The sequence below is a fragment of the Megascapheus bottae genome, chromosome 36 (assembly GCF_031878675.1).
Source record: "Megascapheus bottae isolate mThoBot1 chromosome 36, mThoBot2.hap1, whole genome shotgun sequence".
Taxonomy (NCBI): domain Eukaryota; kingdom Metazoa; phylum Chordata; class Mammalia; order Rodentia; family Geomyidae; genus Megascapheus; species Megascapheus bottae.
Genome location: NC_143544.1, coordinates 7,218,779 through 7,245,652, shown reverse-complemented (window position 1 = coordinate 7,245,652; position 26,874 = coordinate 7,218,779). Strand labels below are relative to the sequence as shown.

Genomic DNA, 26,874 nt, shown 5'->3' with positions numbered 1-26,874 from the left:
CACGCCATGGACAGCCAGCTCCTGCCCATGCTGCTGCTGCTGCTCCTGCTGGGGACCTCAGGTCCCTGGGGACAAGGACAGGGGTCTGAAGGTCCCTCAAGGGGCCTCTCCGAGGAGGACATTCCTAAGGAGGATGGGGTCTTGGTTCTGAGCCACAACACTCTGGGTTTGGCCCTACAGGAGCACCCGGCCCTGCTGGTGGAATTCTGTAAGTGCGTGGGCCACAGGCCTGGGGACCGTGGGGCGCTCCGAAGGCTCCAGCCCCACAGCCCAGACCTGAGGACCGTCCTTAAAGTCAGATCCCGGGTTCCTGGACAGGGCCCTGAATGGGAGCCCTGGAATTGAGCTTGGTCAGTCTGAGTAGATGGGGGTGGTGATGATACAGGTGGCACCCAAAGGACACAGCCTGCATGCTCTGCTGAGCCCTGATGTCACCACCCAGGACCACTTATCCAAGTGACTCGTGGCATGTCAGTCAGAGTGCAGGCTGTGGTCTTTGTGGCATGCACATCTTTTTTTCTTTTTTTTTTTTTTGCCGGTCCTGGGCTTGAGCTCAGGGCCTGAGCACTGTCCTTGGACTTTCTCTAAGGCTAGAGCTCTACCACTTGAGCCTCAGCACCACTTCCGGCTTTTTTCTATGTATGTGGTACCGAGGAATCGAACCCGGGTCTTCATGCATGCTAGGTGAGCACTCTACCCTTAGCCACTGTTAGTCTCACCCTGCAATCCAATGTGGTCTGGAGCCCTGGAGCAAGGCTCTGGTGAAATCTTCCAAACCTTGCAGTAAGCCTAGGATTTAAAAAAAAATGGGGGTGGGGGAGGCACAGGAGTTTGGCCAGGTGGTAGAGTGCTTGCCTAGCCGGGTTTGATTCCTCAGTACCACATACACAGAAAAAAGTAGGAAGTGGTGCTGTGGCTCAGAGCTCTAGTCTTGAGAAAGTCAAAGGACAGTGCTCAGGCCCTGAGCTCAAGCCCAGGACCGGGGGGAAAAATGTTGGTCTTAAGGCTTGAACTCAGGGTCCGGGCGCGGTCCCTGAGCTCTTTTGCTCAATGCTAGCGCTCTACCACTTTGAGCCACAGCTCCACTTCCAGTTTTTTATTAGTTCATTGGAGAGGAGAGTCTCACAGGGAGCTTTCCTGCCCAGGCTGGCTTTGAACTGTGATCCTCAGGTCTCAGCCTCCCAAATAGCTAGAATTATAGACATGCGCCACCAGCGCCCAGCTCACCTGGGATTTTTACAGTGGAGGCCTAGGAGGAGGGCATGAAGAAAACACCTTTCTCCCCACTGGATGGGGTAGGGCGGGAGGGCTGCAGCTGGGACCTTAGAGGTTTGATGAACTCATGGCCTCATTCCCCAGATGCTCCGTGGTGTGGCCACTGCCAGGCCCTGGCCCCCGAGTACAGCAGGGCAGCTGCTCTGCTAGCAGCTGAGTCCGCCGGGGCTACGCTGGCCAAGGTAGACGGGCCTGCGGAGCCAGACCTGACCAAGGAGTTTGGCGTGACGGAATATCCAACGCTCAAATTCTTCCGTGACGGGAACCGCACGCACCCTGAAGAGTACACAGGTGTGGGACAAGCGTGGCGTGGGGAGCGGGGGTGGGCGGAGGGCTGGGCACTGGACGGATGGACTCTCCACAGGGCCCAGAGAGGCTGAGCACATCGCTGAGTGGCTGAGACGGCGGGTGGGGCCCAGCGCCACACGTCTGGAGGATGAGCAGGGTGCCCACACCTTGATGGACTCCCACGACGTGGTTGTCATCGGCTTTTTCCAGGTAAGCTGGGCACAGGGCCAATGTGGGGGCAGTTCTGGTGGCACGCACCGGCCTCACGCACTGGGCCCTTAGGACTTGCAGGGTGAGGATGTGGCCACCTTCCTGGCCCTGGCCCGGGATGCCCTGGACATGACCTTTGGCCTCACTGACCGGCCGAAGCTTTTTGAGAAGTTTGGCCTCACCACGGACACTGTGGTCCTTCTCAAGAAGGTGTGTGGGGACTGCGGCGGGGACCGCATGGGGGCTGAGGTGGGCCGACTCAGAGCGAGGCTCCCGCTCACACTCCCGGCGGGCGCCCAGTTCGACGAGGGCAGGGCTGACTTCCCAGTGGACAAGGAGATCGGCCTGGACCTGGGGGACCTCTCTCGCTTCCTCATCACCCACAGCATGCACCTGGTCACAGAGTTCAACCGCCAGGTGAGGCTGCGGGTCTCCGGGGGGGCCGTGGCGGCGGGGCCCATGGGAATCACGAGCCCCGCACTTCTGCAGACATCACCCAAGATCTTCGCTGCCAGAATCCTCAACCATCTGCTGCTGTTCGTGAACCAGACGCTGGCTCCGCACCGGGAACTCCTGGCGGGCTTTGGGGAGGCGGCTCCCCACTTCCGGGGACAGGTACTGTGGTGCTGGGAGGGAGGGGGGCAGAGCCGCAGGGCCCCAGCCTGGACTCCTGCCTGCAGGTGCTCTTTGTGCTGGTGGATGTGGCTGCGGACAACGACCACGTGCTGCAGTACTTTGGCCTCAAGGCCGAGGAAGCCCCAGCCCTGCGCTTGGTCAATGTGGAGACGACCAAGAAGTACTCGTGGGAAGGCAGTGAACCCATCACCTCAGCGTCCGTGACGGCCTTCTGCCACGCAGTCCTGGGCGGTGAAGTCAAGGTGTGTGGGCCGGGGGCAGGGGCGGTGGGAGGGCAGGTGGGCGGGCGGGGGGGGGTGCTGGCCCTGAGGCTGGGCACTCTCAGCGAAGCGCTCTGCTCCCCAGCCATACCTCCTGAGCCAGGAGGTGCCTCCTGACTGGGACCAGAGGCTCGTCAAGACGCTGGTGGGCAAGAACTTTGAGCAGGTGGCTTTTGATGAGACCAAGAACGTGTTTGTCAAGTTCTGTGAGTGCTGAGGTGGCAGGCAGTGGGGAGTGGGGTGGGGGAGGGCTCCAGCTGGCCAAGGCCTGACACTTCCCTAGATGCCCCATGGTGTAGCCACTGCAAGGAGATGGCCCCGGCCTGGGAAGCACTGGCTGAGAAGTACAAGCACCGTGAAGACATCATCATCGCCGAGCTGGACGCCACAGCCAATGAGCTCGAGGCTTTCACAGTGCACGGCTTTCCTACGCTCAAGTTCTTCCCTGCAGGGCCAGATCAGAAGGTGAGGTGGGGCTGGGCTGGAGGCCCCTCCTCCTCTGCTGACACTCCGGTGGGTTGAGTGATGGAGTCTGTTCCTCCTCAGGTAATTGAATATACAAGTGCCAGGGACCTGGAGACCTTTTCCAAGTTCCTGGACAGTGGGGGTGAGCTGCCCGTGGAGGAGCCAGTGGAGGAGCCGGTGGAGGAGCCGGTGGAGGAGCCGGTGGCCCCTTTCCCGGTGGGTACTCTGTCCTAGGCTCCCAGCCCCTGGACAGGTCGTTGGCAGGGGAGGGTTGAGGGCAGGGCTGAGCTGGACATCTGTGATCCTGTCTAGGAGCTGACCAACTCTACCGTGGGGACCAAGGAAGAGCTCTAGTCCTGCCCTCCCACGCTGGCTGTGCTGGCCAAGGGAGGGGCCAGTCCCTCTGGCGCTGGAGGGAGCAGTGTGCCATGAATAAAGACGTTGTCCTCCATTCTTGTGTGGTTCCTGAACGAGCCCGGCCCCCCTCAGCCTCCTGGGGCCTGTTCCACGCTGACTTGAGATCCATCCACAAGGTGGGCTCTTTTCTCTGAGCCTGAGGTACACCTAGCAGTTCAGACTCCACCCTCTGCGTGGACTCCAGCACAGCATGCCCCAGGGAACCAGAAACTTCAAGACAGGTACAGCCCACAACCAAGGAAGGTTCAAAAACTTTTATTTCATGATTATCCAAGTACCTTTGAAAAGATAATTGTACAAGTCATTGCATGAAAAACGGGCTTGAGTCAGCCCCTGCTGGCCCTGGCCTGAGAAATGTACATTATTTACACGGGCCCTTACATAGGAGGGACCAGAATGACCTGCTGAGCCAGTGGCTAGAGACAGGCAGAGGAGGCCTACGGCACTCTACCGCCAGATTCACACAGTGGCAGGCAAGAGACAGCTGTGTTGAAGGCACTCAGTGACGTGTACAATTGACAGGCCCCCGGGGCCCACTGTGCCCAGTCTACTAGGCGAGTCCCCAAGGGAAAGGTGGATCTGGCCTGTGGGCCAAAGGGTGAGGCATCTGTGGGTTCGCCTTGCGCTCTGCAGCAGAGGGCCGCCGGGGGTCACTGGAGGAGGCTCTGGTGGGCTGCCCTCCGGGTAGAAAGCTGTAGTATTGCTATGCGGGGTGAGAGAGAAGCCTGTGGGGCCTCACTCAGAGGGAGCCCAGTCCACCCAGACCCGGAGTCCCCAAGACTCTGAGGGCACGTCCAGCGACGGGCACCCTCTGGGCGCCTGCTGCTCAGTCCACCTTCTCTACTTTGCCAATGATCTTCTCTTCAAAGACGGGCAGGACGGCTTCATCTTCCCGCACCTCCTCAAACACCACCCCGCAGTCAAACTCGTCACTCACTTTCTTGAAGTAATATCTGGGGACAGAACCACCGGGAGTGGCGGGAGGGTCAACTCAGAGCCTCGCCCCTCCCACATATACATGCGTGTACGTCCTCTCACGGAGGACTGCACACGGGGTGACTGCAGGCCTACCCTGGGCCGTAAGCTCACAGTGGACTGCACACCCCATGAGCCCTTTCCCTGCTGCAGCAAGGGCTGGGGCAGCTGTGGGGCTTCTGAAGGACCCTGACCACCTCAGCTCTGTTCCAGCAGGAGAGGCTCAGGTCATGTTTGTGGCACAGACAGTACAGACTTCTGTCTGTACATCACCTCACGTCTGTTCTGGCCTGACTCGCAGCCTCTGCAACTGCCAGGTCAGGCCCAGCTCAGGACCACGACTTCCCCTCAAGTGCCTCAGGGGCCCAGGGGCTCAGCACAAGTTGGGGAAGGAGGTGTCAGGGAAGGAGCCTGACTCTGCCAGCAGGTGAAAAACTGCAGAGCCAAGGCCTGCCAGGATGACATTGGCACATGCAGGTCTCCACCGGTTGGGTATATTTCCCTAGCCGAGAAATGGAGCCCGAACGGGGTCTGTCCAAACCCCAAGCCACCTGGAGGCGTGAGTCCTGCAGGACTCTTTCCTTCCTTGATTTGAACTCAGGGCCTGGACACTGTCCCTGAGCTTCTTACGATCAAGGCTAGGGTTCTACCACTTGAGCTACAGCACCACTTGCAGCCTTTTCTGTGTATGCGGTGCTGAGGAATCACGCCCAGGGCTGCATGCCTGCTAGGCCAGCACTCTACCACCGAGCCACACTCCCAGCCTCGACCCGGGGTTTTAATGAAGTCTGTTTTCCATGTGCTCAGCGAGCCTGAAGCAGCGGGCCACACCGAGGCTGGGAGGAGTAAGTTAGGAGGCAGGGGGGACTGAACAGACATGCCTGCTCGGTCCTGATGGAGGCCGCTCTTCTCACCTGTAGCTCCCCTTCTTGGTCAGCAGCTCCTTGAACTGGCCGAGGGTGACTGCACGGCCCCTCACCAGGGTCCGGTAGGGGATGGGCTCACCGCAGAAGTAGTAGGCCACAACAATGCTGTCACAGGGCTGGGCACTGCCACCACCCGCCTTCCTCTGTGATTTCATCCTGTGGCAGACAGAGTGGGAAACCTTGGGTAAGGTCACAGAATCAAAAGGTGCTTTCCCACCCCCTGGCGGCCACCAGAGGGCAGGCGGCCCCCGAGAGAACTTCACTCAGGAACGTGACATCCACAGGCCCTGCCACCCACCACTAAGTGCTGAAGGCCCCCTTTACCAGTTACCAGTGGATACCCAGGCCCACCTGATGTCCCTGGACAGGCCTTAGGTCTAGCTGATGAGGTGGCACCCCCCCCCCCGGCAGCCCCTTCTAGGGGAGCCCAGCTTCTCACAATGGCCACAGGAGTCCATCTGCCTGTACTTGAGTAAAATCTTTCAAACATCTAAATGACAGGGACTGGAACTGTTCGTAGATCTAGAAATTCAGTCCCGCAGGCCGGCCGGATCTCTAGAGTGAGCAAGAAGCTAGAGCTCAGGGTTCAGCCTGAAAGTGTGGCATGGCTCTGGTTAGGGGACAGGCAGTGTCTCCTCTGCTCCTCCCATCACCCTGGAGCTATCCCAGGCTTGCTTGGGTCCAGCCTCCGGGGGAACCCTCCGGAGTCTGGGAAGAGAAGCTGCCTTGGCACACAGCTGTCCACTGCACACACCAGACTCCAGGCACTGCTTGCTTGGCCCATCCCGTGGAGCATCGCTGGGCCACAAGAGAAGCGCCAACCCGGGAGGCTCTTTCTTCAGCAGACCCGGGGCTGCCCCAGAGTAGAGGCACTGAGCACACGGCTTGTTGCTGGCCCAGGGTTGGAGCTAACAGACTTGGGGCTAGGTAAGCCTAGAAAGGCCTGGGCCCCGGGGATCCCATCCTCCTAAGGGAAGGGAAGGGTTAGCAATGACCTCACGGCTCACACGGAACCCAGCGGGTGGAGGTGGCAGAGTTCATTCCTGGCCAAGCCGACCCCGCAACAGATGAGTGCAGCTCAAGCTACAGGCGCCACAGCGAAAGGAGTGCGTCCGAGGAGAGGCGCTGAGCGGGGAGGGCAGGACTCGGACCAAGACTCGGTGCTTACAACCGGCTTGTGCCGTCACACCCCTTTGTACAGCTACTGATTAAATAAAGGCGGGGGCGGTGGTCCACGCCTGTAATCCTTGCTACTCAGGAGGCTGAGGTCTGAGAGGGGTGGCAGTTCAAAGTTAACCTAGGCAGGAAAATTCGTGAGACCCTTTTATCTTCAACCAACTACCTAAAACTGACAAAATAAAAACATGAAGAAAAGAGGGAACTACACCACGATAACTGTGCAGAACTGTGAGCCTGGGAGTCTGGGGCTGGCTAGAAAACTCCTCAGGGCAGAGGAAAGATGAAGGTCGGGACGACTGGACACAGCATCACCGGGCAGTCGGCACCTCTTCTAATGGAGACAAGGGAGAGGCTCACACTTGGCAGGCCCTTCCCCAGCCTGGTGCCTCGAGAGCTCAGGAGTCCCGGGACGGCTCCGAGCCAGGCGGAGGGCTGGGAGGACCTGGGTGGCACGTACTCTGTCTCGGAGAGCTCCAGGTCCGACACGGCTGGCACCGCGCTCAGCACCGGCCTGCACACGGGCCTGGCACTGGTGCATCCCCGCTGCATGACCGCCTGCACATACCTAGGGAACAACCCACGTCAGGGCAGGGCCAGACCCGCACTGCCAGACCCCGGGCAGAGGCGGCTGGAGCAGGAGCACAGGACCCACGCGCTGGGTCTAAGTGGGAGACACGTGGGCCTCTTGCAACCCAGGGCCCTGTCACCTAAGCATGATGTCACCCCATCCAGGGCACCTCCATTTCCTCCTGTGTTCCCTGGAACCGCTGTACACGGTCGCACGGCAGAGCCTCCTGGAGGGACCCTGTCTGCAGCCCCTTCATGGGGAGGGGCCTCCTACGCCGTCCCCAGGCCAGTGGGGAACCAGCGATGGATGACACAATGGTCCACGTGGCCGTCTGGGGCCTGCCGAGGGGACGGAGGCCTGTGTATATGGATTCGGTACTTGCACGTCTTACTCGGTGACACTGACCTGCCTGGGATCTGTCTGAAGCTCGGGGGCCCAGCACATCTCCACCCCAGGAGCCTGTGCCTGCTCAGAACAATTTCCGGCATCAGGCAAGAGAAACCAGTCACCGAATCCCACATACAGAGAGGCTGGAGGCACCAGCTGAAACTTCGCCCCCAGATCTAGGCCTGGAGTGGTTCTTGTAGCCCAGCTGGTATCTCTGGTCAGAGGGAGAAAATCACAACCATGTCCATCACATGAGGTGTCAGCACGGCAGGGCCAGAGTGCCCTGCACGCAGAGGCAGAGCCCACCGGGGCCCAGACTCCAGGCACGTACCAATCTCAGCCCAGGATGGGCATTTTCTCCGCAGAGCAGGCAGAGTTGAGCACAAGGTGGCATGTCCTCAGAGCTCAGATAGCGGTGGCCTGCTCTGTCCCTGGAGCTGCTGCAGTCAGAGCCTATGTAAGTCACAAGGACCTCTGATGCCCAAGCCACATAGCACAGCACACTTCCAGGACTAGGGACAGTCCTCATCAACACAGACCAGGGGCACGGCACACTCCAGGACTAGGGACAGTCCACACCAATACACATCAGGGCTGCACAACTCTATGGGAAGCAACAACTTGAAGAAATGGGTTTGGATTCCAGGGCACACAAGGCCAGGCATGGCAAGAGGAACAAGCAACTTCTTAGCAACAGTTGAGAATTCTGTTGGGCCACAAACTTCTAGTACAATAGCCTCAAGGTCAGTTTCTCTGACAAAAAGGCCAAAGAAGCTGTATTCTCTTTATTTTTTGTCAGAAGTGGGGCTTGAACTCCAAGCCTGAGTGCTCTTCTGAGCTTTTCAGCTCAAGGCTACCTCTGTACCACTTGAGTCAAAGCCCTACTTCTGGCTTTTTCTGTGTATGTGGTACTGAGGAATGGAACCCAGGGCTTGGTCCATGCTAAGCAAGCACTCAACCACTAGGCCACACTCCCAGCCCCAAAGAAGCTATGTTTTTGCCTGGACAAAAAATTGGCACCCAAAGAGGAGGGTCCCCCTGTGACCTAGGGAGCCCAATGTCCTCCTGAGGACAGAAGAGGGGGTAGCTGAGCTACAGTACAGGGAGTTCAACCACAGAGACCCTGAAGGAAGGAAAGAGCAGGCAGAGGAGGAGGAAGGAGAGGCTGCTCTCCAGAGGGTCACCTCTATGCCCCTCAAAGCTGCCCAGCGCCCCCGTGTGGCTGCGTGGTGTGTCGCTATCCCTGAAGGAGGCCAACAGCCTCAGCCCATGCTGTCCTGCAGCTGTCTGTGGGCCTGCCTGCCTGTCCCATCCCTGGCATACTGGGAGTACACAGCTCCCTGGCACGAGCTGGTCAAAAAGGGCAGTGAGGATATTCCCTGTGGTCCCACACCCTCAACCTCCAGTATTTCCCAGAGGGCCTTCTCAGGGGTTCTAGGTGGAAGAGGAGCCATCCGGGTGGACCTCCGGCCACCTCCTGCTTCAGACTCACCTCTGCTTGGAGGGCAGCTTGCTGGATCTCTTCTCCTCCTCCTCCAGACGTCTGCGGGCCTCTTCCAGCTGGGTCAGAGGGTTGGGGGCTGGGTTGGGGGGCATAGTGGGGTCTTGAATGAACAGGTGAGAGGGCTGAACAGAGTTCCGCAGTTGAGCGCTCACCCAGGGGTGCACAGCCCCAGGCCGCTCAATGGACAAGGGCCTGGAGCTCTCATGGGCCTGCTGCTTTCTGGTCCCAGAAGACCTTCAGGAGTAAGAACAAGGCACGAGTGACCACATACATCCGCATCTGACCACAAAAGGCATAGCAGCATCCTCAGCTTCATGTACATGCCCCCCTCCACCCAATTCTGTCATGGGTCGTGGCTTGACTCTGGGCCTGGGCGCAGTCCCTGAGCTCTTTAGCTCAAGGCTACCTCCCTACTCCTTGAGCTACAGTTTTCTAGTAGTTAATTGGTTAATTGGAGATAAAAGTCTCATGGACTCTAGTTCCTGGGATGGCTTTGATCCAGAATCCTCAGATCTCAGCCTCCTGAGTAGATAGGATTTTAGGCGTGAGCCATTGCACCCGCCTTCTCTTGTCTTTTGGTGCCAATTCTGGGGCTTGAACTCAAGAACTGAGGTTGGCTACAGCCCCACATCTAGCTTTTTCGTGGTTAAATGCAGACGAGTCTCACGAGTCTCAAATCAGAATGCTCAGATCTGTCTACCGAGTAGGTAGGATTACAGGTATTACTAACTGGTTAACTGCCAGTCCTGGGGCTTGAACTCAGGGCGTGGGCACTGACCTTGGCCACACTGTGCTCAAGGTTAGCACTCTGCCACTTGAATCACAGCACCACTTCTGGCTTTTTCTATGTATGTGGTTCAGGGGAATTGAACCCGGGTCTTCGTATATGTCGGCAAACACTCTACCACTAGGCCACACTCCTGGGCCCCCTAAGCTTCAGCTAGCCTTGAGAAGGACTAATGGTAGTGCCCAGGCCCTGAGTTCAAGCCAGGACTGGCAAAAAACCAAAATAACTCAGAAGTGGAGCTGTGGCTCAGGGTGCAGAGCGGTAGACACTAGCCTTGAGCAGAAAGAGCTCAGAGGCAGGGCGCAGGCCCTCAGCTGAAGTTCCACAGCCACTACCACCCACAGAAGATGACCAGGCAAATGAGACATGGATGGGACGGGTGAGGTAACCCCCAGAGAGCCATCTTACGTAGGGCTGACCCTCAAGCCCTGGCTGCACGCCACATGAGCATCCCCTGCCTCTCAGGAAAGGGGACAAACAGACGCGAGCAACCCAAGGTTGGCTCACATGGCCTGTAGGCAAGAGGACTTGCAGGAGCAAACACTGGATCCAGAAGCCAGAGATCACCTCTGAGAGCGGTGGTGCTGACAGCAGGAAGGTGAGGACCAGGGCCCCCGGGTGCCCTGGGGAGGAAGGGCCACCCTCCCTCCCTGAACGGGCAGGGCAGGCTCCGGAAGGGCACTCCACTCACCCATGGCCAGCCTTGCGGTGCCTGCTGATCTCCTTCTCCCCCTCGATGATCCACTGCATGATCTTCTGGTTCTTTTCCACATCTTCTGTGGAGCCCGGCACCTCAGTGCTGCTGCTTTTCCCAGAGTCTGTCTTCTTGGCACTTCTTTTGGAGGATGTGCCTGCCTTCCCACTGCAAGAGCAGGGCCTGGAGGTCACCGTGGCCTTCCACAGTGTCTGCTGGGCCCTCACACCCAAAAGAAGGGCCTGCTCCCCACTGTGGATGTCACTGCCTCCGAATGTTCAAAAACGGGGGTTTCTTCTGTCTCCAACACACTGGGAGAAACTGCTTCCCAGCAGTTCCCGCCTGTAACCCCAGCTAATTAGGAGGAGAGGGAGGATCCCAGCTCAAAGCAGGGTGGGCAGGAAAGGCTCCGAGACCTACCGGCTTTCTCTGCGTATATGGTACCCAAGTTTCCTGCATGCTAGGCAAGCACTCTACCACTAGGCCACCCACATTCCTGGTCCATTCCCTCTCCCACTCCTTTCTTCTTCTTTTTTTTTTTCTTTCAGTCAGTACTAGGGCTTGAGCTTGGGGTCTGGGCACTGTTTATGTGGCACTGAAGAGTGGAACCCTGGCTTCATGCTTGCCAGGCAAACACTCTAGCACTAAGCCACACTCCTGCCCCCCGTCATGAGACTCTCATCTCTAATAAATTACCCAGAAAAAGCCCAAAGTGGTGCTGTGGCTCAAGTGTAGAGCACTAGCCTTGAGCAAAAAGCAGCTCAGGGACAATACCCAGGCTCTTCAGAATTCAAGCCCCAAGACCAGCAAAAACAAAAACAATGAACCCCCAAACCCAAACCAAGCAAAAACACACTGAAGAAAACCCTGAGAGATAAGCATCTAGACAAGAGTATGGGGGGGGCTGTTCTTCACCTCCCATTCCCCAGGGCCCTGCTGGACAGCCCTGGACAGCCCTGGCTTCTACAGAAGGCCATGCCTCCACAGGAACATGGCGTCCTGGCTGCCCTCGTGGGCTGGTACTGGCAGGAGGGCTCTGCCTCCTGTGAACGGGCATGCAGCCGGCAGTGAGAACTCACCTGAAGGCCAGGTCCCCAGCACCGGGGGCAGCAGCGGAGGTCTCTGAGTAGCTGCGGGGCTTGGAGTGGCTGTGGGACTCTGGGCCCCAGGTGAATGTGCCCTGGGCCCTGCGGGCGGCCTCAGCCTCCACCGGGTCCTTGGGCCTGGACGCACTGTGGTGGACACTGTGGTGGACACTGTGGTGGACATGTCTGTGGTGGTGCAGGCCCGTAGACTCCAACTTTGTCCCCGACTTGGACACGTGCTTCCCGTGCCCTGAGGACACCCCCCCCAGCACCGCCAGCTTGGCCGCGGGCCCGCTGTCGGGAGAACGGTGGCCTGGCCCGGGGGACTGGCAGCCAGGTGTCCTCATGACACGCTGCACATGCTCGTCCAGGATGCTCTCAGGGTTCTCTTCATGGGCATCGCGCAACCCAGCACAACCCATGTCCACGTAGCGGGGCGGGCAGTGGTGCCAGGCTGTCACAGAAGGCAGCTTATGGCTGGCTCCCGGGGGCCCAGAGGGCCAGTCGCCATCCTCACCTTCTTCTTCCTGTGGAGACAAGAGCAGCGCTGTTAAAACTGGTCCTGGGTGCGCCCAGAAAGCAGGCAGGAAGAGGAGAGGAGCAGCCGCTGTACCGTGGTCCTGGAGGTCACAACAGGGGCTCCGGCCCAGCACATGGCTGGACTACAAAAGGCACAGAACACGCCCTGGAGCAGTGGGGGACAGCACACAGGGGATGGGGCCTGGGGTCCACTGTGACCAGAGGAAACATTCTGTACAGATTTCACTTTGGTTCAGTGAAGTGTAGTTTTCTTTCAATAGAGTTCTCTTTTCTTGTGCTGGTTCCGGGGCTTGAACTCAGGGACAACGCCCAGGCCAGAGTTCAAGCCCCATGACCTACCGACCAAAAAAAAAAAAAAAAAGAAAAAAAGAAGTTTTGGGCTGGGAGTTTGGCCTAGTGGTAGAGTGCTGGCCTAGCATGCATGAAGACCCAGGTTTGATTCCTGGGTACCACATACATAGAAAAAAGTTGGAAGAGGTGCTGAGGTTCAAGTGGTACAGCTCCAGCCTTAAGAAAGTCCAAGGACAGGGCCTAGGAGTTTGGCCTAGTGGTTAAAGTGCTTGCCTAGCATGCACGAAGACCTGGGTTCGATTCCTCGGTACCACATACATAGCAAAAAGCCAGAAGTGGTGCTGTGGCTCAAGTGGTAGAGCTCTAGCCTTGAGAAAATCCAGGGACAGTGCTCAGGCCCTGAGCCCAAGCCCAGGACTGGCAAAAAAACAAAAACAAAAGCAGAAAGTCCAATGACCGTGCTCAGGCCCTTAGCTCAAACCTAGGACTGGCAAAAATAAATAAATAAAAATAGTTTTATGATATAAGGGAAGGAGTGCCACTGCCCCAAAACAAAGGTACTCTTGGGCTGGGAATATGGCTTATGGCAGTATGCTTGCCTAGCATGCATGAGACCCTGGGTAGCTAAATGCAACCAGAATCAGCATGCCAGTCTTTGCAGAGCACAGACTAGGCACTCCTCTGCTGGTGACCAGTCTGTGTGAGGGACAAACAGGGGCCACGCTGAGGGGCTTGTGGGCCACTTGCTCAAAGGGCTTGGGGACTTGAGACTAGTTCTCAGTCAAAAGGTTTATGAAAATACACAAATTTTGATGTTATCACCTTGAAGACTGAAGGAAGGAAGAAGCTCCAAATTCACAGGACAACCTTGGTAGAAACATCTTAGTTTCTGCATATGTAGGAATTCAGTCACAGTGTTTATTCATTTATATTCATTTGTTTTTGCCAGTGCTGGGGCTTGAATTCAGGAATTCTGAATGTCTTTTGCTCAAGGCTAGCACTCTACCACTTGAGTCACAGCACCACTTCTGGCCTTTTCTGTTATGTGATAGTGAAGAGTTGAACCCGGGGCTTCATGCACGCTAGGCAAGCCATCTGCCACTCAGCCACATTCCTTGCCCTTTTTACTTATTTTTAGTTCTGGAGATGGAACCCAGGAACTTGCACAAAATAGGTAAGTGTTCTACCATTGAGCTAAACCCCCACCTCCAATTATAGGGTTTTGAAATATTTAGTGCTAATCATGTGGCTGATGGTTTTTCACATTCTTGGTTTTTTATCTAATTTTTTAATAATAAGTCCTTCGAAGAGGAGAGACTATAACCTGCAGCAGGCTGTGCTATAATACAGCCTACAGAATCGTAAGCTGTGACAGCCAGCAGTCCAGCAGACAACCTGAAAAGCCAGGAGGATGCAGGAAGACAAGGGCATGGTGAGGCCTGGGCAGTACCAGGTTTAGCACTGCCTCAGACCATCACATGTAGACATGCATAGGAGCCCCAGTCCATCTGACCACAGAGCCAATGGGCTAGAAATATAGGAGGTGGCGTTTTTGTTTTTTTGCCAGTGCCAGTGCTTGACTCAAGGTCTGAGCACTGTCCTTGGGCTTTCTCAAGGCTAGCGCTCTAACACTTGAGCCACAGCACCACTTCTGGTGTTTTCTATGTATGTGGTACCAAGGAATTGAACCCGGGTCTTCGTGCATGCTAGGCAAGCACTCTACCAGTAGGCCAAGCTCGTAGCCCATTTTAACAATTTCTATGAAATCAAAGAACACCATTCTCTGAGCCTTGGCACCAGCCTCACTCCTGAGAACTGTGGAGTTGACTCTGGTGAGAGCACCAGAACCGGCCATTCTTCTTTCTGCTGGGGAGAAAGCCACACCTTCTTGCTACCACTGTTGAGGAGCCCTGCCCACTCACCATTCTAACACGCTTTAGCCGCTCCTCCAGTTTCTCCTCAGCCTCCCGGGTGCGCTGGACGGCCTCTAGGCGATGGATGAGCTCTTCAGCAAATTTCTGTGGCTCCACTCGGATCTCTTTTGGCATTCGGTAAGTGCGCTGCAGTGAGACAGGGATTGGCAGGTTTCACTCCACGTGGTGTGCCCCTTTCACTTGGTGCCAGCTTCCTCTTCTCCCAGAGGCGGCAGCTTCTCACAACTACCAACCTGGAAGCCAAGTTCAAGCCCAAAGACCCACAACAACAACAACAACAACAACACCTGGATGGTTCAAGCCCAGGCATCAGCACCAATATGAAACACTGCTGCTCTCTTTCATCACCAGTGAGGACTTTACAGATAGAGCTGGGTAACCATGCTCCCCTCTGACCTGCTTCAGGGGCGCCCTGAGGCCCTGGCTCAGTCACAAAAGGGGTGATTCTGCCAGGTGCTGGCGGCTCACAACTATAACCCTAACTACTCAGGAGGCTGACATCTGAGGATCATGGTTCAAAACCAACCTGGGCAGGAATGTCTGTGAGACTCTTTTCTCCAATTAACCATTAGGAAACTAGAAGTGGTACTGTGTGGCTCAAAGTGGTAAGGCTTAAACAAAAGAGCGCTGGGACCTCACCCAGACCCAAGGTCAAGCCCCCATCACTGACCAAAAAAACCCCAAAACACCAGAGGCATGTACATCTCGATGGTAGCCTGGGGGCTCTTTTGGACTAACGTGCACAGGCCATGCCTAAGAGACCAGTTGGTGCCATGGTAGCCAACTCTGAGTGGTGGAGCTAACGCCCATTCGAAGACAGGACAGTGAGGGTGATGGGGCAGTACTTACAGGAATGTGAGGTAGAGGCACCCGCCCATTGACCTGGATGCTCTCCTGCACCTCCCTCCGGTGCTGCTTTCGGATCCTGTACGGGGGGATTCCATCCCTGTGCAGAGAAAGGGGTCGGGTTAGCTCCAACAGGAAATGAGGTCCAGCGGACTGTCAGTCCGCTGGGAGTAATGGACACGCCCCAGGTGCAGCGCCACACACATGTGCAGGCTTGCACATGCACTGTGACGGCACTCACATGCATACAATTCATACGCCATCACACAGCACAGCCATGGAGTGTTTTGCTACCAGGCATATTGGATATTTTGTTGAAGCTCAGCACTGCAAGCCTTATGTATGTAACAGGGTCCACCAACTGCAATGCAAGGTCTTCTGAAGGCCTGACAGCAAAGAATTCTACAGGAGTAAGAGTGGGAAGGTGGAATGTGTGACGGAGACTGCATGCAGTTGCAAAGCCTGAAAGCCTGAACTATTTATTTTTGGCTTTTGTGGAAATGTATGCTATGACCTCATTTTACTGCTAAGGCCAGGGGCATAATGTTCTGACCAGAAATTTCTACAAGGCTGCAAAAAAGGTGGCAAGACAACTCCTACGGGAGGGCTGTGCATGTGAAAGAAGACATATGGAACTCGAGTAACTTCAAAAGAGATATGGCTAAAAATGCCAGCTCTCCATTCTCATACTTTTAGAAGAGGACACGGCAAGTACAAGAGGCATGTCATAGGGACAGGGAACCAACAGGTCCATTCCCGTACACGTGGAAGCTGGGGGACTCAGTGGCTTGGTCAACAAGCTGCAGGTCCTGGCCCATCCCTGAGCCACAGAGAACATATATTTTGAAGCAATAGTTCTAGACTGAATCTGTCTCCTGGGGTTCTGGTCCAGCTTATCTGACACAAGTTTCAGGTAGGGCTGGGAATGTGGCGTACTCATAAGAATGCTTGCCTAACTCGGGTGCAGTGGCTCACACCTGCAATCCTAGCTACTCAGGAGGCTGAGATCTGAGGATGGGTTCAAAGCCAGCCCGGGAATCAAAGACTGTGAGGCTCATCTCCAATTAATCATTAGAAAAGGGGAAGTGGAGGTGTGGCTCCAAGGGTAGGGCGGTGACCTTGAGTTGAAGAGCTCAGGCGACAGCACCCAGGCCCAGAGTTCAAGCCCCATGACACACACATACCAAAAAAAAAAAACAAACCCAAAGTGCTTGCCTAACATGCACGAAGCCCTGGCTTCCATTCCTTGGTACCACATGCACAGAAAAGGCTGGAAGTGGTGCTATGGCTCAAGTGCTAGCCTTGAGAAAACCCAAACACAGTGCCCAGGCCCTGAGTTCAAGACCCAGAACTGAAAAAATACATACATACATACATACATATCTCACACACACACACACGCACATGCACGCAGGGCTGAGAATGTGGCTTAGCGGTAGAGTGCTTACCTACCATGCATGGGTTTGATTCCTCATTATCACATAAACAGAAAAAGATGGAAGTAGTGATGTGGCTCAAGTGGTAGAGCGCTATCTGGAGCAAAAGCAGCTCAGGGACAGCGTGTAGGCCCTGAGTTCAAGCCCTAAGACTTAGGGGGGAGGGAAAAGGGGAGAAAGGATAGGTAGAGAGACAGCAACCAGTGTTACAGGGTCTGAACAGCCATGCAGCCTTCCAAAGTCTACATTTCCTGTCCTGCTACCTGCAGAGGCAGATGGCTATCCAGTGCTGACCTGAACATGGAACATGGAAACTGTGAGGAAGTGGAAGCCAGATCCTCTTGCAGGATGGCTCCAGGGTTTGCCTAAGCTTTGCCCCTGGGTTCTCCTCTCTCAAGAGTTCCAGGAAGCCTTGGCCTCAGACGGAGGTGGTGAATGACCAGCTCAATGCTTGGACTGGGCTGTTGTTTGTGGATCTGGAGCTGGGGGTCAAATCCAGCCTTGGCTGAGTTCTAAATGACACAGGCCACAGAGCAGCCTGCTGCTCTTCAGCTGCACCTGAGTTCCACTTGCTGGGACCCAGACAGCAAAGCCAAGGAGCAGAGGAGGCACTGATCCTGGAAGCATGTGGCCAGAAGGGGCAGGACTTACACGCTGCTGTCTGTAAGGGAGAGGGTATCGGCATCACTGGACAGGCTCTGCTGCTCGCTGTCGTTGGTACTGGTAGCTGGGGCCAGGGCATAACCAGAGTTGACATAGTAGGGGCTGACAGGCTCCCGCCAGGGTCCACACCTGTGAACAAGGAAGGCATATGAGTGGCGGCAGATCAACACCCTTGGTTTTTGTTTTTATTTTTGCCAGTCCCGGGGCTTGAACTCAAGGCCTGGGCGTGGTCCCTGAGCTTCTTTTGCACTCTATACTTGAGCCGCAGCACCACTCTGGGCTTTTTCTGTGTATACGGTACTGAGGAATTGAACCCAGGGCTTCATGCATGCTAGGCAAGCACTCTACCACTAGGCCACACTCCTGACCCAAGAGACATTTTTTAGTGGCAACAAAAAGTTTCAGAGACATTTCTATCTGGACTGGCTTCAGCGAGCCACTGAACCCACCTTTTTTACGTTTACTAATTTACAAATATAGTTTTGCCATTTGCCCATGCAATCACTGATGGGAGAACTACATACACAAAACTGCTGGTTCCAGCTGGGCACAGTGTCTCAAGCCTGTAATCCTAACTACTCAGGAGGAGAGAGTCTAGGGATTATGGTTCAAAGCCCGTCAGGGCAGAAAAGTCCCCATGAGACTCTTAGCTCTAATAAACTACTCAAAAAGCCAGAAGTGGTGCTGTAGCTCAAGTAGTAGAGCACTAGCCTTGCGATTCAAAGAGGCTCAGGGACAGCACCCAGGCCCTGGGTTCAAGCTACAAGACCATCAAAAACCAAACCAAAACAAAACACCTGCTGGTCCAAGACATCCTTCAGCTTTTTGCATTTGAGATGGCAGCAGTGAGGACAGCGCTAAGTTGGCATTGAAGCAACATGCAAAAGTGCCTTGCTGCTAGAAAGCAGGTAGGCCAGGGGAAGTGACTAAGGCCTTGCCTGCAGGTCACTGTGTCTGCCCCCACTTAAGCCTCACTGTACAGACTAGCTCCTGTTCGTCTGACCAAATTCAGCTGTTTCCACCTCAAAGAATCAATCTGCATCCCACCACAAGAAGAACACAGCTATCAGTCTAGAACATGTCCGGGAGAGAATGAGCACAGTTTCCCTCCCTCCCACAGCCCCCACCATCCCCGAGACCCAGAGACAGAAGCCCACCCCAACCACACTATACAAAGATGAACCTGGGGTCTTCCCCATGGATTAAGTAAGAAGTGTCAGCCACATCCAAGGTCTTACAGCACAGGGCCCTGACCAAGGTAAGAAAACTTTTAAAAGCAGCTTACTAACAGCCATAACTGGAATAACTGTCATCACTGTGTTATGTTCAGTAAATGTTCCGATGCTGTTCACTTATGGATGACAATGTCACTGGTGTTTTGATACTGTCCACTTGTTGAACACACTATGCTCTGACACGGTCAGTTCAGATAACAGAGGCACTGACATTCAGATACTATCCATTCATGGACAAAGCACCATCAACGCTCTGGGGCTGTCCATTCATGAACAGCACCGTGGGTCTTCAGACACTCTCCTTTCAGTCATGGCCGCACCGTGGATCTTCAGACACTGTCCTTTCAGTGATGGCAGCACCATGGATGTGAGACACTGTCCTTTCAGTGATGGCAGCACCATGGATGGGAGACACTGTCCTTTCAGTGATGGCAGCACCATGGATGTGAGACACTGTCCTTTTAGTCATGACAGTGCCATGGATGTAGACACTGTCCACTGCTGGTTGGCAGCGCCGTCGATGTGAGACACTGTCCTTTCAGTGCCATGGGTGCTCTGAACCTGTCCACTCACAGACAACAATGCTCCTACAGCAAACGGCATAACTATAATCTTAACTACTCAGAAGGCTGAGATCTAAGTATGAGGGCTTGAAGCCCTGGACAGAAAAGTCTGCAAGACTATTATCTCCAATTAACCAGTAAAACTGCTATACTGAAAAAAAAAAAAAATAAGCTGGGGGAACTGGGAATAGGGCTTAGTGGTAGAATGCTTACCTAGCATGCATGAAGCCCTGGGTTCAATTCCTCAGAAACACATAAACAGACAAAGCTGGAAATGGCACTATGGCTCAAGTGGTAAGAGCGATAGCCTTGAGCACAGAGAGACTCGAGATAATGCCCAGGCCCTGAGTTCAAGCACTACGACTGGCAAACAAACAAAGCTGAGTGCTAGTGGCTAAAACCTGCAATCTTAGCTAGTCAGGAAGCTGAGAGCTGAAGATCACAATTCAAAGCCTACCTAGCAGAAAAAGACATGTGTCTCTTATCTCCAGTCAGCCACTGCCCTTTCAGCTAAATAAGGGACACCCAACTGGGGTGGCCCACAGTGCCTGCGTGTGTGCGCATGGGTGCCTGTCAGTTCTTGGTGCTTTTTGGTGATTCACTGGAGGTAAAGAGTTTCATGGACTTTCCTGCGGAGCTGGCTTTCAACTGTAATCCTCAGATCTCAGCCTCCAGTGTGGCTAGGGTTACAAGCAGCAGGCTCATTTACTTTTAACTTCATGGCAAAGGTGGCGTATTACAAATAGAGCAAACCAAAATATAAACAGCAGAGCTGCTATTATGACCAAGAATTGAAAAGTGTGCTTGCTGGCCTGACACCAGCAGGGTGGGCTTGGCAATTTTTAGACTTAGGAATCAGAACTGAGCTATTTTTTCCCTGTAGCCCAACCTTCAAATTTAGAGGTTAAAAAAGAAAATTACTCTAGTAGGTATTATTCCATATGATCAGAGGCAGAGGCACTATGCCTTCAGGATCCTCTCCTGAGAGTCAGAATTACCTTTTTTGTTTTGTTTTTATGAGACAAGGTCTTATAACATAGCTCAGGCTAGCTTAGAATTTCCTAGGTAGACCAGGATGGACTTGAATTTGTGATCCTTCTGTCTCTGGCTCCTGCAGGCTAGGATTATAGGTATGTGCTACAATGTATAGGCCTGTAATGTCATCTTTTCCTGTTTTTAAATTCTTTTGTGTCAATCCTGTGGCTTGAACTCAGGGTCCGAGCGCATTTTTACTCATGGCTAGTGCTCTACCACTTGAATCACAGTTCCATTTCCAGCTTTTTGGTGATTAATTGGAGATAGAATCTCACAGACTTTCCTACCCAAGCTGGCTTTCAACCACAATCCTCAAATCTCAGCCTTCTAAGTAGCTAAAACTACAGGTGTGAGCCACTGGTGCCCAGTTGTGTGTGTGTGTGTGTGTGTGTGTGTGTGTGTGTGTGTGTGTGTGTGTGTGCGCTCACATGCACGTGTGCCTCTCACTGCTGGAGCTTGAACTCAGGGCCTCGTATGCTCATTTAGCTCTTTTGATCCAGTTGGAATTCTTTTTTTTTTTGCCAGTCCTGGGCTTGAGCTCAGGGCCTGAGCACTGTCCTTGGACTTTCTCAAGGCTAGAGCTCTACCACTTGAGCCTCAGCACCACTTCCGGCTTCTTTCTATGTATGTGGTACCAAGGAATCGAACCCGGGTCTTCATGCATGCTAGGCAAGCACTTTAACCACTAGGCCAAACTCCCGGCCCCTCCAGTTGGAATTCTACCGCTGAGCCACACCTTCATTTGTCTTTTTTGTTTTGTTTTGTTGTGTGCCATGGGTATTGAACTCTGGGCCTGGGCACTGTCCAGGGCTGTAGCCCTACTCCTTGAGCCTTAGCCCCATTTCACGTTTTTCTAGTGATTAATTGGAGATAAAGAGTTTCACAGACTTTAGTGCCCAGGCTGGCTTTGAACCACAATCCTCAGATCTCATCCTCCTGAGTAACTAGGATCACAGCATGAGCCACAGCACCTGGCTCACTTCTGACTTTTTGCTGGTTAACTGCAAATAAGAGTCTCACAGACTTTCTGCCTAGGCTGGCTTTAAACCTTGATGGTAAGATTACAGATCTGAGCCCTTGTTTCCTTCTATAGTATCACCCTAACAATGTTTCTAACTGGAGCAGGTAAGCAGCTCAGTGGTAGAGTACTTGGTTACCATCCACAAAACCCTGAAGTATATGCCCAGTACACCACAATAAATAAATATTCCTATTCAAATCTGAATTTTTTTTTTTTGCCAGTCCTGGGCTTGAACTCAGGGTGTAGGCACTGTCCTTGAGCTTCTTCCGCAAGGCACTGCCACTTGAGCCACAGCACCATTTCTGGCTTTTGGAACCTGGGTCTTCGTGGATGCTGGGCAAGCACTCTACCACTAGGCCAAACTCCCGGCCCCTCAAATCTGAATTCTTTTAGGTTATTTTTTTAAACAAATCAAATATTTACTTTTCAAACATCTTCAGAAAGTTTATCATACACATACAAACACAGGAGCGAGAAAAAGGGTTCAAATTCAAGCCAATTCATTTGTCCAGTGGCTCCAGGAAACATAGGCATCACGAACTCCAAGAGGCTGAGAGGTGAAGGTCACAGTTTAAAGCCAGCCTCAGCAAAACCTACACAAAACAGTGGAAGTAAAGCTCCAAGTAGTAGAGCACCAGCCTTGAGTGGAAAAACTAAGCAAGATGGTGAGACTCTGAGTTCAAAGAAAAGAAAAAAAGAAGGGCCGGGAGTGTTGCCTAGTGGTAGAGTGCTTGTCTAGCATGCACAAAGACCAGGGTTCGATTCCTCGGTACCATATACATAGAAAAAAGCTGGAAGTGGTGCTGAGGCTCAAGTGGTAGAGCTCTAGCCTTGAGAAAGTCCAAGGACAGTGCTCAGTCCCTGAGCTCAAGCCCAGGACTTGAGAAAAAGAAAAGAAAAGAAAAAAGGACGTAAGTATCATTTGGCTTAAGTCCAATAAGCAAAAGGAACAAAAAGATTAGCACACTGAACTGTATTAAAGAAATTTAACTCTCAGAAGTCTTAACCCTGTATTGATTTACAAATGTTCAATTTATTGGCTGCAGAAAGTTGAAGAATTAATCCTGTTACATGCACGTTTGCCTTCTGCCTTGGTTATTTATGAGGTAGGGTCTCACTTTATGTCAGAGTAGTAGTAGTGGAATTACAAGTATCCTGCTTCCCTTCATGTTCTGCTTCCTCGTGTTGCTGAGAACAACAGGTGTGCATCCCTGTGCTCAGCCCCTATGCTTCCCCATATCTGGGATAACAGGTGGTACCACTGCACCCAGCCACTGAGTGAGGCAGTCTAAGGAAGTTTCATACCCTGGCTACCTGGAACCATCCCTAACTCTTGCCTCCCGAATAGAATTACAGGCTCCTGTCCTGGGGCTGAACTCAGGATCTTGATACTGTCCCCCTGAGCTTCTTTTGCTCAACACTAGCATTCTGAAGCCAGCCAAGGCAGCTCACGCCTGTAATCCTAGCTACTCAGGAGGAAGAGATCTGAAGATCACTGTTCAAAGCCAGCCCAGGCCCTAAAGAATACGAGACATTCTTATCTTCAATTAACCACTAGAAAACGGGAAGTGGGGCTGTGGCTCAAGGAGTAAGGTGGTAGCCTTGAGCTGAAGAGCTCAGGGACAAAGCCCAGGCCCAGAGTTCAAGTATCAGGTAAGAATTAAAAAAAAAACAACAAAAATCAAAAACCAAAAACTTACCTACTCTGGAAGCTAAGATCTGAGGATGACAGTTCAAAGCCAGCCTCGGCAGGAAAGTTCATGAGAGTCTTATCTCTAATTAACCACCAAAAAGCTGGAAGTGGTGCTGCAACTTGTGTAGAGCACCACCCTTGATTGAGCAAAAAAAGCAAAGGGTCAGCACCTTAGCCCTAAATTCAAGTCACAATACCCTCCACCCCCTGGGGAAAAAAAAAGAAAATGCAAGCATCCCACTTACAAGTACAACAGGTGCTAACCCAAACATGAAATAAACCTCCTGTAACCACATGGGACCACAGAGAAGAAAAAAAGGAAGAACCAGGTTTCCACGCTGTAGCAGCTTCCTTCACCCAGACAAGAGCACCCACAGCCCGGGCTGCCAGGCACTGACACCACCTCCTCCCCACCACCCAAGCTCCACAAGGTCTGCATGCCTGGACAACTTATCACACAATGACCTGTTCATCGTTTCAGCTACCAGGAAGCACCTCCAGAAGACCACTGCACAGAGCATCGTTATAATTCTCTACGTTTCAAGACATGTGGATATCCCTCCTGTTATTAAGCCCATAGGATATTGTCTCCAGGTAAAGCCATCTTTTACGCAAAAAGACATAAATTTTAGTGCTCAGGCTGGGAGGTGGCTTAGAGGTAGAGTACTTGCCTAGCATGCACAAAGACCTGGGTTCAATTCCTCAGTGCCACATACACAGAAAAAGCCAGAAGTGATGCTGTGGCTCAAGTGGTAGAACGCTAGCCTTGAGAAAGCCCAAGGACAGAGCTCAGGCTGAATTGAAGCCCTAGGACTGGCCAAAAATAAACAAACAAACAAACAAACAAACAAAGATACATTTAAACCACATTATAACTTTTTTTTTTCTTCCCAGTCCTGGGCTTGAGCTCAGGGCCTCGACCATTGTCCTTGGACTTTCTCAAGGTTAGAGCTCTACCACTTGAGCCTCAGCACAATTTCTGGCTTTTTTTCTATGTATGTGGTACCAAGGAATTGAACCCGGGTCTTCGTGCATGCTACGCAAGCACTCTACCACTAGGCCAAACTCCCAGCCCCTAACTTTTCTTTTTTTGTTGTTGTTGCCAGTCCCAGAGCTTGAGCTTGGGACTGTCCTTGGGCTTTCTCAAGGTTGCCAGAGCTCTACCACTCAAGCCACAGTACCGGTCTCCACATTATATGTCTAAGAAATTCTGTGCGAGTGTGTGTCAGTCCGGGGGCTTGAACTCAGGGCCTGGGCACTGTCATGGGGCTTTCTCAAGGCTCTTCCACTTGAGCCACAGTGCCACTTCCAGTATTTTCTGTGTATACAGTACCAGGAAATCAAACCTAAGGCTTCGTGCATGCTAGGCAAGCACTCTACCACTAGGCCACGCTCCTGGCCCCTTCTTTTATTTTTTTATTTTTGGATAGGATCCTGCTAAGTTGCCCAGAGTGGCCTCAAACTTGCAATTCTTCTGCCATAGTCTCTCAAGTACCTGGGATTACAAGCAGGTGCCACCATACCCAGCAAGCCTATTCTTCATAAAAGTATTTTCAACATTACAAATATGTTTTTTAAATTCAGCTGGAGGCATAGCTCTAATGGTAGATTCCCTGAGTTCAACTCCCAGTACCACAAAAATTAATAAATCCAACATCAAAGATGAACTTATCATACAAATAAAGTAAAAACACAATTCAATCACAGGGAAAGTACATTCAGTTTGGGTTGAAAGACAAAGCCATCCGCTACCAACACCTTCTCTTGATCCTCCTCCAGGCCTCAGAGGTGAGCATAGAAAATGGGACACCTTGTGTTGACTCACCTGAACTCTTTGCCTTCGCTGTACCGTCTACTGGAGGAGGTCCTTGGAGCAGCTGTTTCCAGGAGCAGCTTCTGGGTGAGCCTGCTGGGGGGAGCAGAGTCTCTGCCATCTTCCTCATCTGCATCTTGGTCACATTTCCATTCCTCATCCTCGTTCAATGTAGGAAGGTATCCAGACATGCCCTTCCCGGTCCCAGACCCTGAGCTCTGGTCACTGCAGACCTTGGGGCTCTCTGAGCCTGTCCTTGTGTATTCCAAGTAAATGTCAGACTTGAGGAAGGACGGATAGGTATTCTCCTCCATGGTAGACTGGATCTCTGTCTGAGCCTGGTCAAACATGGCTGGATCAATGTGCTGCTTCATGACGCAGTCCTTGATGAAGCTTTTGGTGGCTGGTTTAGCCTGCCGTGAGACAATGCCACTGCTGTCCAGGATGTACTTCCGGTAGATGGCTCTGGCCAATTTCAGCCTCTTCTCCTCGTTCGAATCGCAGGGCTCAAGCTTCCTAAAGCCACTACAGGCAAACCAGAAGTCCAGCAGGTCAGCACAGCCCTCCTGCTTCAGGAAAGTCCTGAACAGGCTGATCCCATCCTGGTCATCCAGTAAGGAGTGCAGTGACTCTGCCCACCTCAAGTACGGCGGGGTGGGGGAGGCGCTGCCCTCAGGCTCATACCCGAGATCCAGATCTGAGCGCCTTGGGGTAGCTGTGGAGGTATCACCTTTAGTGCTGACACCTTTCCCAGAGCAGAAACTGTGGCTGACAGGCCTTGGATCTGTGGACACCAAGTCTCCCTCCTCACCAGGCACTGGGGGCCGGGGGGCATCTTCGGTGAAACCCTGCTCCTGGATATTCATTTTGGGACTCTGTGCGTCAATGAACAATGCGCGCTGACCCTAATACATCAGTACTTACAGCTCCAAAGGGAATCAATCTGCCCTGTTGAAACCATTAAGAGGACAAAGATTAGGAAAGTAGTCCATGGATGCAACCAGAGGTTCTCTCAAGACACGCAGTGGAGCCCCCACTCTCTGCTTGAAGGAGAGACTCAGTTCAGATCTCCAGCAGAGATACATTTTTGGCCCCATCATTTGTTCTACGTAAGACAACATACGCAGACTTACAAACACAGGGAAGCCGCCCATGCTGAGGGAGTGCACAGAACACGGAGGACGCTTCTCTTCAAGGATCCTTTGTGTGAACCCCACAGGCACGAGGGACCTGACGACCACCTTTTGTGGCCAAAGAGCTGAATGAAGCCATAGGGCAAGAAGACTGGAGGAAGGAAAGGTGCTTCTAGCCCTAACCACAGGCTCCTGACACATGAAGAAGTCACTCCACTGGCCCGAGAAGCACTCAACAGGGGGCAGACAGCACACCACAGAGCACTGGGCACATGGCTGCCTTCCAATTCCCAATTCTGTCATTTCTGCCTACTGCATCACTCCATACTTGGCACTCTTTGCGACAGGTGGGGGTACACAGCAAGATGCCAGGGCAACTCGTAGGACACACCTACGGGACCAACTGATCTGGGCCACATTCAACATTGAAGATCCAGTAAAAGAAGAGCCTGGCTCTAAGGCACAGGAATTGATACAGCAATGTAGTCAGTGTACACAACATCATTTCTCTGCATCAATGCAGACACTCCTGGAAATGTACAAGGGTGCACGTGGCTGCTATCATCTCTTCTTGCAGGGAGATTCATTTCAGATTGCAAATAGTAACTAAGTACATAGAAATTCAGGCCAGAGAAATTATGGAAAAGCAAAATCAATATGTAATTACGACTTTTAGCTAAAGAAGCATAAAACTGGGCTGGGAATGTGGCTTAGTGGTAAGAGTGCTTGTCTTGCCTAGCATGCATGAAGCCTCGGGTTCAATTCCCCAGTACCACATACACAGAAAAAGCTGGAAGTGGCGCTGTGGCTCAAGTGATAGAGTGCTAGCCTTGTGTGCTAAAGAAGCTCAGTGCCCAGGCCCTGAGTCAGTTCAAGCCCCAGGACTGTTAAAAAAAAAAAAAAAGCATAGAATTTACATACTTTGAACTGGGCATGATGGGCTCACTCCTGTACTCCTAGCTACCAGGAGGCTAAGATCTGAGAAACGTAGTTCAAAGCCAGCCTGGGCACTAAA

The 26,874-nt window shown here is 53.0% G+C and overlaps 2 protein-coding genes across 3 annotated transcripts; one reads left to right on the top strand and one right to left on the bottom strand.

The window, feature by feature from the left end:
• Positions 1-6: 6 nt before the first annotated feature.
• Positions 7-3,368, top strand: Pdia2 (protein disulfide isomerase family A member 2). Its single transcript, XM_090324848.1, has 10 exons — positions 7-208; positions 1,360-1,566; positions 1,640-1,773; positions 1,846-1,983; positions 2,074-2,190; positions 2,263-2,388; positions 2,454-2,651; positions 2,755-2,875; positions 2,953-3,134; positions 3,216-3,368. The coding sequence occupies exons 1-10, from the start codon at positions 7-9 to the stop codon at positions 3,366-3,368; spliced, it is 1,578 nt and encodes a 525-aa protein (XP_090180974.1).
• A 422-nt stretch (positions 3,369-3,790) lies between these two features.
• Positions 3,791-25,671, bottom strand: Axin1 (axin 1). 2 transcript variants are annotated; one of them, XM_090324935.1, is made up of 10 exons: positions 24,739-25,671; positions 17,355-17,495; positions 15,271-15,367; positions 14,410-14,547; positions 11,651-12,183; positions 10,569-10,739; positions 9,079-9,324; positions 7,089-7,196; positions 5,441-5,608; positions 3,791-4,504 (listed from the first exon to the last, which is right to left on the bottom strand). In XM_090324935.1, exons 1-10 carry the CDS (start codon positions 25,590-25,592, stop codon positions 4,378-4,380), a joined length of 2,583 nt encoding a protein of 860 aa, XP_090181061.1. In that variant the 5' UTR covers positions 25,593-25,671; the 3' UTR covers positions 3,791-4,377. The 2 variants fall into 2 exon arrangements, with proteins under 2 accessions (XP_090181061.1, XP_090181062.1); XM_090324936.1 differs by lacking the exon at positions 7,089-7,196.
• Positions 25,672-26,874: the final 1,203 nt, after the last annotated feature.

Coding starts and splice junctions, on each gene's coding strand:
- Pdia2 (XM_090324848.1), top strand. CDS start 7: ATGGACAGCCAGCTCCTGCCCATGCTGCTGCTGCTGCTCCTGCTGGGG. Junction 209..1,359: donor GGCCCTGCTGGTGGAATTCT/GTAAGTGCGTGG, acceptor CTCATTCCCCAG/ATGCTCCGTGGTGTGGCCAC. Junction 2,389..2,453: donor CTCCCCACTTCCGGGGACAG/GTACTGTGGTGC, acceptor TCCTGCCTGCAG/GTGCTCTTTGTGCTGGTGGA.
- Axin1 (XM_090324935.1), bottom strand. CDS start 25,592: ATGAATATCCAGGAGCAGGGTTTCACCGAAGATGCCCCCCGGCCCCCA. Junction 17,496..24,738: donor AGCGAAGGCAAAGAGTTCAG/GTGAGTCAACAC, acceptor CCTTGTTCACAG/GTGTGGACCCTGGCGGGAGC. Junction 7,197..9,078: donor AAGCTGCCCTCCAAGCAGAG/GTGAGTCTGAAG, acceptor GTTGTTCCCTAG/GTATGTGCAGGCGGTCATGC.